Genomic DNA, 12,465 nt, shown 5'->3' with positions numbered 1-12,465 from the left:
CAAACCCCTGAACTTTAATAGCTCACGTGTTCCAACAAGATTTCAGTTCATATTCAAATCTGCATATTCAAACATATCCTACATGTTTGCTGAGATTTTAAAGGAATTATTCACCCAGAAATGAAAAATCAGTTATTATCAACTCACCCTCATGCCGATGGAAAATCGGGTGAATTTTTTTATTCCTCAAAACACTGCTGGAGGTTCACAACGAAAAGGAATTGCACTCATCTCCCAAACAAGTGAAGCAAATGTTGACCAGGATGTGAATGTTCAAAAAAAACCCATAATAAAACCACAAAATTTCTCCATATTGGTCATCCAAAGTAATTGTTCAGCAGTGTTTTCTGGACTACAAAACTTCACCCAACGTTCCATCAGTATGAGGGTGAGTAGATAACCATTAGTTGTTTTGTTTCGCTGTGATTTTTGTTGATAATTCATTCCTCTTTTTCTTCCAGCTACATCTCATCTCACTGAGGCCTCATCTGGTGTGGATACACACTATTCTCACAGCAGACTTTTTGACGTCTGTACAAAAGTGTAAATAATGAGATTAATAACAGCCACACTCAGTTTCGGTGTTGCAGTGTAGGGGCCTTGCTATGGTGCTTTATGGCTCACATGCATTACTGTAATGGCACAATTACACCTCTGCTTTTATGAAATAACAAGCTAAGCCTAAATAAATCTGTATCATTAAACAAACAGATATTCATGCTGGCATAATTGTAGCACCAAATTTGACAGAAATGTGCTTACATCTCATATTTGGTGTTTAACCTTTAGCAAGCCTAATGGCCCAGTCACAGAGGCGTCCTTTTTACAGTAGAATCTCCACTTCAGTGTTAAAAGCTGGTTTTACTTTGACTGTTTGGCAGCTATACATACATGTAGGCAGAGCAGAGTGTGATATCTTTGTGTGTGCTGGGAGGTAGCACTGGCTGGCGCAGTGCTGCAGTCACAGCTGCAGGTAATTGAGTAATCAGTACTAATGTGTATTTATCTCTCCTGCAGTGAGGCTGGAGACTCCTCCACTGATTACACATGCCGAAACCATCACCTGGACCGGACTGACGCAGCTCTTCCATCCATCCATCCATCCTTCCATTGGTCCGTCCGTCCGTTCATCCATCTGTCCGTCCATCTATTACCATCCATCCATCCATCTATTAGCATCCATCCATCCATTCATTGGTCCGTCCGTCCGTCCGTCTGTCTGTTCGTCCATCTTACCATCCATTAGCATCCATCCATTCATCCATCCATCCATCTATCCAAAAATCCATACAGAAATACATAACAACTACTAGCTACTTTCATACTAGTGATTTGGGACAACCTTTGTTAATAATGACTTATTCTTGTTTATGTCTTCATTCCGTGTTTCAGAGCTTGCAGTATGTTGTTCAAAATGAGTGGACAATAAGAGATTATGCTGACAAGCAGAGTAGAATTTGGTGGCATAATATTTTCTTATTTTAGGGGCAAATTTCGTTTTAGATCTTCATCATTATCGAACAGCATCTTTATCAAGTGTTGGTCAGACGTGTTGCCCACATTCCTTTACACTCAGTTACCTAAACAGCAGTTACACCTGGCAGTATGTGAACATTTTTAGTAATAACTCATCTTTACACACTAGTTTGTGCACTAGGGGTGTTGCAATATACTGGTAGTGACGATAACCATTAAAGTTAAAAATAAAATTTTGATATCTTGTTAGTAACAAATATAATTATTGTAGGTATTTAATTCAGTGCCTCTCAAGTGATTCTTTTTCTTCATGTTCTCACTCTGGCTCTCTCCCCCAACACCATCTGGTTGCCTTTTTACTGTCCATTAAGTGTAATTTCTCTTTTTTTTCTTATGATTTTGTAAAGTTATAATTAAAGACTCCTCCACCACCTCCTCACACTGGTATTTTGAGTATAATTCATTTGCCAAGTAAAAGACAAAATGCTCAATAAACAAAGTTAAAACTAAATTTGACTTTTTTTCCCCCAATTCTTCTAGATGTGATAGAGATAGAGGTGATACTGTTATCATAAACTCTTTTGGCCATGTTATTCGGGTAGTGAAAATCTGATATCGTGCCAACCATATTGTGTACATTGTTTTATCTTAGTGTAAATCTCTACTTAGGAAACTCTAACATTGAATCCAACTCAAGTTTAAAGTTAAAAACAGTCGGCGCCACCGGCCTCTGAGTCTTCTGGACTGCTGGACTGCTTTGAGAAATAACAAACCATTAATTGTACATGAATAGTGAGTGTCTGTTTGAGTGAGTGAGTGAGAGAGAGACAAAAGTGGGCCTTAATGCTATCTTCTCTATAAATATTCGGTCTCTACCCTCCTATTCTTGTTGGAAAAACCCCTGACAAAACAGTAAGATTATCTAGTGCAGCAACTCCCACATGATTCTCCACTGACTCCCCTCCAAACACTACCGGCTGAGTGCAGTGCCAAGCCAAGTCAGGACACCTTTGTGTGGAATTAAATTCAGGTCAGTGCATGTTGGGTGAATGCTTTTGCTTCTGTCACACCCGGGAACCCCCGTGCCTCGCTTTTATCTTGCTAGCCGAGAACAATTTCTCTCGAAACAAAACTGGAGATTGAATCTCTATACCAAAGACTGCAATTTGAACAGACTGGCAATGACAAAAGCAACTGCAATATACATTAGCTCAAGAGTGTGGTCGTGCTTTGGGTGGGCCGTTTGTTGAGGAGAAAAATGATCAATTTCTGGAACACGTTATCAGGAACAAACAGCGTGTTCAATAGCACATACTGCACTGGGTCACACTGTTCATAGCAGAGCCATTTGTTTCACAAAGCTTTACACTGCATACCTACAGCTATAAGTTTTAGTTTACCCCTGTCTCACACTATTTAAAGTTTGTCAATAGTGCATATGTGAATATGGGCTCTTACCGGCATTGTAGTAGCGGTCCAGCTTCTCCCACAGGGGCTCATCCTCACGCTGGAGATTGGACAGCTTAAGAGGTTCATAGATGGAACCTGAGAAAGGATGCATTTGTGTCACACAAACTTTGCAATGTTCAAAATATCTGCCTAAAACATTTTTTTCTTCAAAAAGTTGTCTCATAATTCCATAACGTAATAATAATACTTATAATAAAAATGAGTTTCAATTATGTCTCCTTGCCTTCATTAAAGGGACAGTACATATATTTTAAGGTGGGTTGTACTTATCTATAGACAGTGTTTTACATACAGTAGGTGGCCCTCAGCATGCCCAAAGTTTGGAGAAGTCCCAGGAGTGCCGACACGGAAGCTAAGCAATAAACTGCTGTGTATGGGGGCCTGCAGCAAAATATATTCTAACCTCCAAACAAAAGTCCTACCTAAAAACATTTATAACAGTACAAATGTGCGCCATATTGACAGTATTTTCACAGCTTTCCCTTTCTGTCAGACAGCCCATTGTGACAGGGAAGTTGTTAACGGCTTCAGTTCTCCATCTATGCTCTCATCAAAGCCACCAGACTTCATTAGTGAAAACAGTCTTTTTAGCTCGCTGAATGCTGGAGTTGCCGATCTACCATTGCCTCCATCAATGAGTTAGTTTGAGTTATTGTGTGATTTTGGTTTCTTCTGGCTCTAAATAGGGTGGTAGTGGTAGGTGCCATGGTAATTTTTTTAGATTGATCATTTTTACGACTTATTAAATTCATGTCAATTAACCACAGTTTCAGATACTTCAGGCTAATCAGCTAATCAGTTTATAACAACTCAGATGGCAAAATGCGTCCTTTCGGGAAGTACATATTTTTAAGTGTGTTCTAGTGGTTCTTTCAATAAAATATACAAACATAAAAATATACAAATTTACACTGAAAGTGCCAAAAATGTGAACTATCCCTTTAAAAAGAATAAAGAAAAGTAGTTTACAGGATACAAACTTACTAACTAACTATCTAACCAACTCCGAGGAAAATTAAAGTTTACTGGAGGTTAGGAAGAGGTGAAGTTTATTTTTTTCCTCTGCTTCCAATCTGTGATGCGGTCAGTAAGGCACTGCGACTGCGCCACGACGGACAACTGCGGTCATTGCATTTAAAAAAAAAAAAATGAACTGACAAAGCTATGGTGGAATGATTATATTGCGTTAGTTTTTGCCATGGCCTAGAAATCAGCAGTGGTGGCCACCACCACAAATAATATGCAGGAAAAACCCTGTCAAACACCAAAGTCACAAAAAAGATCCAAACTTAATGTCTAATCTAGACCTAGGTCAAATAGATAAAGTATCATGGTTTTCATCTTGGAGTTGCATGGTGATTCCTTTTTTTCTATTTTACAATAGAATTTACAATAGTGCTATTTCCTATAATTCAATATGTAGTCTAGATGAAAAGACGGTCTGTAGTTATCAGCAGCCTGTGAAAACCCCATTTATCCATCAAACTCTCTTCTTTCCAATTAATACAATAGAATATATGAAGCAGAGGGAAAAAACAAAACAACTGACACATGCCATCAGTAAATTTTGTTTCTCACTGCAACACACTGCACCACAAAGGGCTCGGCACACAAAACAATATTCAGGCCCAGAGCTAGAAATTCAAATGGACATTTCCGAACATTTTCCTCTGAGCTGAGAGAGAGCCGGAGTTTGAGGGAAACCCCCATCTGTTAGACTTTCTCTATTTTCAGACACTTTTCCCTTTGCTGAGATTTGCATTTTAATAGGTTCGACCTTGGGTCAATACCACAGGTACTGAAAAATTCACATTCTGGCTGAAATTAGCATAATTTCCATCAGCTTAAAAGTTGCAGGGGACAAAGCCAATCCATCTCTTTAAAGATAACACTTTAAAAGAGCATAGAGGAAGTCCAATATTGCAATTTTAATTCCTAACATGAGATCAGACAAATGTGGGTAGTCAGTGTTTGGCTGGGTTTAAACAATCTCATGACTAACTTGAGTGATGCAGACCCCTCACACTATTATAGATGCAGTACGCTATATGACTTTTTAACAATGTACATTTATTTGGTGTCACTTTTGGGTCTGCCATGTTTACTGTGGAGGAACAAGATTATTCATGTAGCTAAACCAACACAAGACACACTGTCAACAGCATGAAGATTATGGGTAATATTACACTATTTGCACATCAGGTTTGCCAACAGCCCAAGAGAGCTTAAGCATGTGACTGTCTTATGTTTTGTTTTCTCAAGATCAAAAAATAATTATGTGGTGATCTCAACATAGCTGATTGCCTCATAATCAGGAGATAAAGTAACCAATATGAAATTATACCAAAATACATATGCCAACTTCAAATGTTAACTAAAACTAAAACATTTTTTTTCTGTGATCGTGGAACCATTATGTTGTGACTTGTTATAACCTTCTCATGTCGTGATAACAAATAATTCTCTTGTGATCTTTTCCTGTGTCCTCTCTGGCCTTCTGTGTGTGGCAGACTGCATTGTTTTCCTCAGATATGCTTCCACTACTTACCAATTCTATGAACTTTCCGACGAGGCTGGGCACTCGTGGCCACTGAGGCGGCCATTCTCAAAAGGTTGAAATTAAGGCCAATCGTCTCTCTCAGCTAAATCACAAATCTACAGCAATTCACAGGAAGGAGTTAATAGCACAGAGTTAGATTTTAGACATGCATGAATCAACAATGAATTATGATAATCATGAACAACATGCAAGGAATTATAATGCATTGTATTTGTTTAGAAATGTCAGTTATTTCAGTCCGAGGCATGATGAATTACTATATGATAATGCAATTATAAGAAGGACTTGAGCAGCATAACTACATCACTATACTGGGATAGCCCTTGATTGGTTATTGCCCTTTATGCTCCATAACATTCACTTCAAAATGTTATGCTGTACTGCTGGATTAACGCTGCTGTCAAATAGAAACTGGGAGAAGAGATGCACCCAGTACAAGTTATAATTAACAGAAAAGTCTGAATATTTGCTCTGAGATAAGGACATGGTTTCCTTTGCATCACCTCTCTTTGCAAGCTACCTTTTGACAGATACAAATTTAAAACAATAGCAGTTACTATAACACTACTTGATGATGTATGAAAGTTATATTATGGATTCTGTATAAAGCACATCAAAGAATGTATTACTACAGCCAAGTACAGCACTACCTCTACAATCATTGCAGTCACTCTATGATGGATTTATAGTGTCTCAGGGAAACCCCAAAGAAGGTTAGTTTTGACAGATCTGATTATAGTTTATTGGGGGTGGGGGGGAGTCGATGCAGCATAGTATCATAATATTTTCTGTGACAATATTGTATCAGTATATGGATGCCAGGTATTTATCATTGATATCATACACTTTGTGTACCCTACTTGAATAATTAAATCAATTGCCCCCCCCGAAAACTCCATGTAATTGTATACAGGATTCCCACATTCCCCCATTTTTATGGACACACATAATATTTTATTTTTTATGTGCCTGGTGTTTCTTAAGCAGACCAGATCCAAACTCTTTTTATACAGAATTTCAGCTAGCTGGCATACATGAGAGAGAGGGAAAGCTCGGGAAAAACAATGAAGAAAAAATGCTGTAAACAACATGTCACATATCAATGCATATTTGAGCTACTAAAAACACTATTGAAAATAAATTTGCCTTTATGTTACAGTAGATGAAAGATTATTCACGGAAAATTACTGTAACAATTTAATTTGTCCCAAAGACATTTTTTTTCTCAAATTCCCCGGCTTTTCCTGATCTGTAAAATGCGGTTGTCTAATTCCATTATTTTTCCAGGTCTTTCATGACTATGGGAACCTTGGAGATAAAACAAATGTTGACTAAGTTTACCTTTTGGGACATAATTTGCAGTTGGAAAAAGGTAATAAAATGCAATATACCTTACCACAATCCTCAATCCCAATGCCCAAAACATTTAAAATTACTTTAATATTGTATTGTCACTTTAGTATTGTGAAAATATTGTATCGTGGGGCCTCTGGTGATTGCCACCCCCATTAATTTATGGTGTTTTCTCAGTTTTATCACTACAAAGCATGGTGTTCCCACGTATCGTGATCAATAACAGTTGTTTTCTATCCTTACATTGTCTAGCAAAGTATTATAATGGGATCACTTTTCCTGGAGTGCCAAGCTGACAAGTGCAGGGATGACACAGTCTGCCGGCTTTCACAGGCCCTTGACTCACACCGCACAGTACAGTTTACCATGGGTGAGATATAACAGCGAGAGGAGACCTGGTGAGAAGTTCCTAAAATAGCCCCTGAGTGCTGCACATTTACACCTCTGACCTTTCAGGCTTGTACCGTCGCTGCAGTGGACAAATTAAATGGGAAGCTCGTGTCAAATGTAACACCGTGTTCCGTGGCTTTACAAACAGACAGTCTCATACAAACACCGTCACAACAGAAGCAGTCAGGAGTGTCACGCTGCATAGTGTCATGCAAAGTAATAAGTCTGACCTGATCTTTTTGACCGGGCTTTGAATTCCAGGAGTTTCCAGCCAACATCTGCCAAGCTCGCCATGTTAATACTATGTTTTGAACAGCCAAATTCGCTGGAAAGTTAAAGTATTTCCGATGCAGACCTTCAAAATAAAACAGAGTCAGTTCACGCATCGCTGTGTACTACAGACATGGAAAACATTATTGTGAAATTTAAGATAACTCATTACAGTAAAACATAATTCACGACGTGTCAATGAGTATAAATGTATGTACTTAAATCAACTTACTTTTTAACTTGACGATTTGATTTATTTTGAAGAGTAACGTCCTTCGCTTCCGATTTAGCGCTAGCTAGCTCTTTTTAGCTTGACACCGCTATCAACTGTCAAACTACCCGGCTCACGACACTGACGTAAACGAGGAAACTCAAAGATATCGAAGTTTACACGTATTTCAGTACATTGCCTCTACCTGTTCCTAGAACCATGAAAATGGCAGAGCAGACGTCTACCTCTAAAACAGATATTTATTAGAGTAATGCGTCATTTGTTCGAACGAAGCTGCTATTTCACCCTGCCGCAAAGCTGTGTGCCGTATTACAGTCGGCGTTGTTGTGAGGAGCTGCACTGGAACAAGGATGTGGATATTCAAGTTCAATATTTTCATATTTTTACTGCTTTTCGTGGCACAGTATAATGTATTTGCTCTTCAGGATGTAACGGCCGACCTCTTCGGTGCCGAAAATTATGGGACGGTGGCAGCGTTTGGAGATTTTTACGCGGATAAGCAGACAGATATCTTCCTTATCAGAGAGCGTATGTTTGTGTTTTTCCTGTCGTATAAACTGACATAAAACACGTATATTGTTTTTCAAATGTGCACTGCATGTAAATTTATGTGGTTAAGATTAAATCAATGTACCATAGCAACAATTAACCGCTATAATTCCGTGAATATCTATTCAACGCTGATGTTGAATAGCATATGTCATGTGCTGCTTATGAATGATTTACTTTCTCTCTTCGCTTAAAACAGCTAAACGCTTGTGGCGGAGATTAAATGAGCTGTAATTAATACACATACTCATGTTAACCTCTTGCTGTTGCAGAATCTGAACTGGTGATATTACTGGCTGACTCCAAAACACCTTACTTCAAGCCCAAACTCAACATCACAAAGGAATTTTTCCCAAGGTATGTGCCACTTCTAGTGCTATGTAATCTCAATACATCTCATTTACATAGTACTTTTAATTTGTCATGTGCTAATTTGTTGTTTATTATGATTACTGAGGATCCCGTTTCTGGGTGGTTGCGTTTGCTCTGTAGGAGGCAATGGTTATATGTAAGAGCACTCTCGTTTTTCCTCATTTTAATGAATACTCTTCCTGTTCAGTAACACTGTCATCACTGGTGTGGTTCCTGGGGACTATGATGGAGACTCTCAGATGGATGTCCTTCTTACAACTCAGATCCAGAGCGCCGCTGCGACCACTGTTTTCATCTTTTGGGGGAACAACCAGACATTAGGTACAAGCTTCTGTGAATGGAGGCCAGAGAGCACTGATCAAGAAATTGATTAGCCTCGGCTTCATATAGCACATAGGATTTCATAGGCCCCAGCATCATATTAATAGACTCTGTGATACACATGTCTGAGTGCCCTGGCAGATCAAAGAATCAATGAGAAAATGTGCAGTAAAACTAAAGTTGAGTATAAATCTTTTCAGCAGACATTTTGACTGGTCAAAGACAGGTGTTACTAATAATATCACTGATTGCTGGTCTGTGGAGCTATCATTGTGTAATTAGTTTCACCTGTGCTTTTCCTGCAATGACAAGTTAGAATGTCTATCGCAGAGAAATGGGAATCTTATTCATCTGGAAATAATACAGATAAAACCACATGTAATGTACGATATAAACAGAGTTTTTACAGTGTAGAAAATAAACTCTGGTGATCCTCATTGAGCAAATACATCAATCAAATCCAAGATGTCCATTTTTCTTTTTCCTTGTGCTTTTTGTGTGGAAGGACTCTGGTGTGTTGGGCAAAGTTTAACATCAATATGAATTTAGACTGGCAGTCTAAATATGTGCTACGAAAAAGGCAATAAAGGACAATACCTAAGTAGAAACTCACCAGCTAGTGTTTTATATGAAATAAGTTATTACATTTGTACTTTTTCTATTTAAGGGTCTTTTTTTTTGCTTTAAGTCAGGATGTAAAGAAGAAAATAAAGCCCTAATAAGAATATTGTATGCCCAACTCAAAAGTTTATTCAACTCTGTTCACAGCTGTTGACATTAGAATGTGTTTGGTCTGATTTGACCAGCCCACTGTTTTTTTGTCAGACCAACCATTACCTAGGACCTACTGAAACATTGTATTTTCTACAGATAAGAGTGGATTGCTCATGCTGAACAAGACCTTTCTGGATCAACCCCTTGTCATGGAGTGAGTATTAGTCAAAATGATGTTTACAGGATTTCTTATTTGGGTATCTTACTCATAATTCTGACTATGGAAAAATAATTATGGTATCTTAAGTTTAGTTTAGCGAGATTTCCATCTCCAGAAATCTTTTTAGAAAACGTTTCAATGCAAAACACATGTTTGATCTATTTGTTATTATTATATGTCACATTTTAGATGAGATTCAAGATGCCGGCATACTGCACTGCACTGTTTACTGGCTTACCAGTGTTTTAGATATACCTGTGCAATCAACAGAAAACCAATGCCATATCCCAAATTCTACCCCCCTGCATTTAAGCAAAATATTTTGGACAACACATTTGAAAGACTTCACTATAATGCAGTCCAGTTCAATTCCTGCACTTGATCATGGCCTTGAAAATGACTGTGGATCTACGCCTCTCTGACAGTGTTAATAAGTGTGAACAGACTGTACGTAGTAAACTACCTCAGTGTAAGTATATTGTTTAATAAAGTAAACCTCTTCCCACAGTTTCAATGGGGACATGATCCCAGACATTTTTGGCATCACCAGCTCCCAACTCACTGAAGTGTGCTATCTCACCACCAGGTAATGTAATCATTCTCAAACTCACTGAGTGTATTTTATGTTTATTTGTAATTGTCTTATACCTTGAACTACTTAAATAAAGTACAGAGCTTTTAAATCCTACTGTTACTTTGTGTTTTTTCTCCCTTTCAGGAGTCCAGAGTGGCAGACTGCACTGAGTTCACCTGTCAGCATGCGCATCCCTCACTCTAATGCTTTCATTGACCTCAACAAGGACTTCACTGCTGGTGAGTCAGTAATGTTAAAGCAATGTCTAACTGTGATAAACAAATGTAAAATGCTTTTAGAGGACACAGCACTCTCTTAAGGGAAACTGTGCTATACTCCCATCACATATCTGTTTTCCAAATCTATGCATTTTTGGCTATGTATATATTTAAGTGTCACAAAAACTTATTTTTAAATTGACAAAAGCTCATACTATTTAACAGCAGATTTTATAGCTAAGTGGTCATGTGAGTTGCTTGTCCTGTGGGGTTGTGGGGATTTTATTAGTCAATTAAATGCATTTTAACTTGAGGTCATGTGACAGTTGTGGTTAAAGATTTTATACAAGAGCAAGGAAGATTATCTGTTCAGTTCTTCTGTTTCTCACCACTGGACTAAAAAGGCATTTCTACTCAGACATATACGTCTTATTATCCTCAAATCTCTATCCTCGAAACAATTTAGAATTCCTGCACAATTTCTTGGAAGTGCTTTCTTTTATTGCCACAAGCAGACCATTTTCTGAACTCTGGAAAGAAATTCCTGAATTGATCATTACGATTAGAGCTCTATGTTAAACTGTGCAAATTTCTCCCATAACTAGTCTTCTAGAGTAGAGATTTTTGTAATGTTGCCACAGGATGATGAAGTGAAGTCTTCTTCCTCTGTTGGCTTCAGTGAGTCCCTACATGGATCAATAAGTGTTATTAATATTTTAGGAGAAAGCTAGTTATTAAACAAGACACAGCTGAGATCTGTATTGGGGCACAAGAAGCTCAAATGGAATGAAGAAGCACCAGTGCTTAAATGGCAGATCCTTTGGGGTATCAGCATCTTGAAAAGGGTTTTAAGCCTGTGCAGTCATGCTTTAGGCGCAATTAGGTTTTTTTCTTTTTCACCTGCTTTGATTTTCCATAAAACATGCAAGATGAGTTTATTCAAATGCAACACATTTTAGGATCAAATAATTGTCAAACTGCTTTTTTTGGATTGTGAGCCCTGACGTAAAACCAGCGTTCAGTAGGGGCTCCTGTCATCTTTCATACGTCTATGAGTTGTTTGATTTTACCAAAGAGACATTTCCCTAATTTTTTTTTTTCTTTCCTCTCCTGTCAGTCAAATAATGACCCCTCAGATATCTAGTGACTTGTGACCCTTTGGGTGGGCCCCACTCCCTAGGTTGACAACTTCTAGGCTACATTACCTGACAGTCATAACTTACAGCGGCCGTGGCTCAGGAGGTAGAGCAGCCGTCTATAAATTGGAAGGTCTGTGATTCGATCCCTGGCTGCTGAAATCTAAATGTGGAAGTATCCATGGGCAATATACAGAACTCCATATCATTTGTGCTGGCTGTGCCATCGGTGTGTGAATGTGCGTCGGGGATCATCTTGAGCAAGTGGTGCCTTCCATGGGAGCCTCACAGCTAGTGTATGAATGTTATGTATGTGTGAATAGGTTAATAGTGCCTGTTTTGTCAAGTGCTCTGAGTGGTCGTGAAGACTGAAATATAATATAATATAATATAAATGCAGTTCATTTGCCCTTTACTGATACATTATTGCATCACTACTGATAATCTAATAACGTCATATATAATAACATGACAGATGTGTTTTTCTAAAGAATGAGTACTTCTAATTTTTTGATAATTTCAGTAGATGGGTTTTTTTTTTTTTTTTTTTTTTAAACTTGTGTGTGCCCCCTTTTTATCATTCTCTGTCTCCTGTCTAAATTCAGAGCAT

General features: G+C 38.2%; 2 protein-coding genes across 4 annotated transcripts in view; one reads left to right on the top strand and one right to left on the bottom strand.

The window, feature by feature from the left end:
- Positions 1–7,575, bottom strand: part of phkb (phosphorylase kinase, beta) — a 146,833-nt gene extending 139,258 nt beyond the window's left edge. For 2 of the 3 annotated variants that reach the window (XM_042484291.2, XM_042484283.2), the window contains exons 1-2: positions 7,480–7,571; positions 2,935–3,021 (exon numbers count right to left, since the gene is read on the bottom strand). In XM_042484291.2, the coding sequence (XP_042340225.2) occupies positions 2,935–3,021; positions 7,480–7,543 (151 nt within the window). In that variant the 5' untranslated portion in view covers positions 7,544–7,571. Of the gene's footprint in view, positions 1–2,934; positions 3,022–5,494; positions 5,602–7,479 lie in introns of all 3 variants that reach the window. The other variant, XM_042484300.2, reaches the window with a different exon arrangement.
- A 313-nt stretch (positions 7,576–7,888) lies between these two features.
- The window catches only part of itfg1 (integrin alpha FG-GAP repeat containing 1), a 192,678-nt gene continuing 188,101 nt past the window's right edge, over positions 7,889–12,465 (top strand). The window contains exons 1-6 of the mRNA XM_042484273.2: positions 7,889–8,279; positions 8,573–8,657; positions 8,860–8,993; positions 9,864–9,921; positions 10,436–10,513; positions 10,646–10,740. Of these exons, the coding sequence (XP_042340207.2) occupies positions 8,102–8,279; positions 8,573–8,657; positions 8,860–8,993; positions 9,864–9,921; positions 10,436–10,513; positions 10,646–10,740 (628 nt within the window). The 5' untranslated portion in view covers positions 7,889–8,101. The remainder of the gene's footprint in view (positions 8,280–8,572; positions 8,658–8,859; positions 8,994–9,863; positions 9,922–10,435; positions 10,514–10,645; positions 10,741–12,465) is intronic.

The sequence above is a fragment of the Plectropomus leopardus genome, chromosome 1 (genome assembly GCF_026936395.1).
Source record: "Plectropomus leopardus strain MGB_pleo_1.0 chromosome 1, ASM2693639v1, whole genome shotgun sequence".
NCBI lineage: Eukaryota > Metazoa > Chordata > Actinopteri > Perciformes > Serranidae > Plectropomus > Plectropomus leopardus.
The sequence above is the reverse complement of the archived record's forward strand: the minus strand, read 5'-3'. Positions and strand labels throughout refer to the sequence as shown.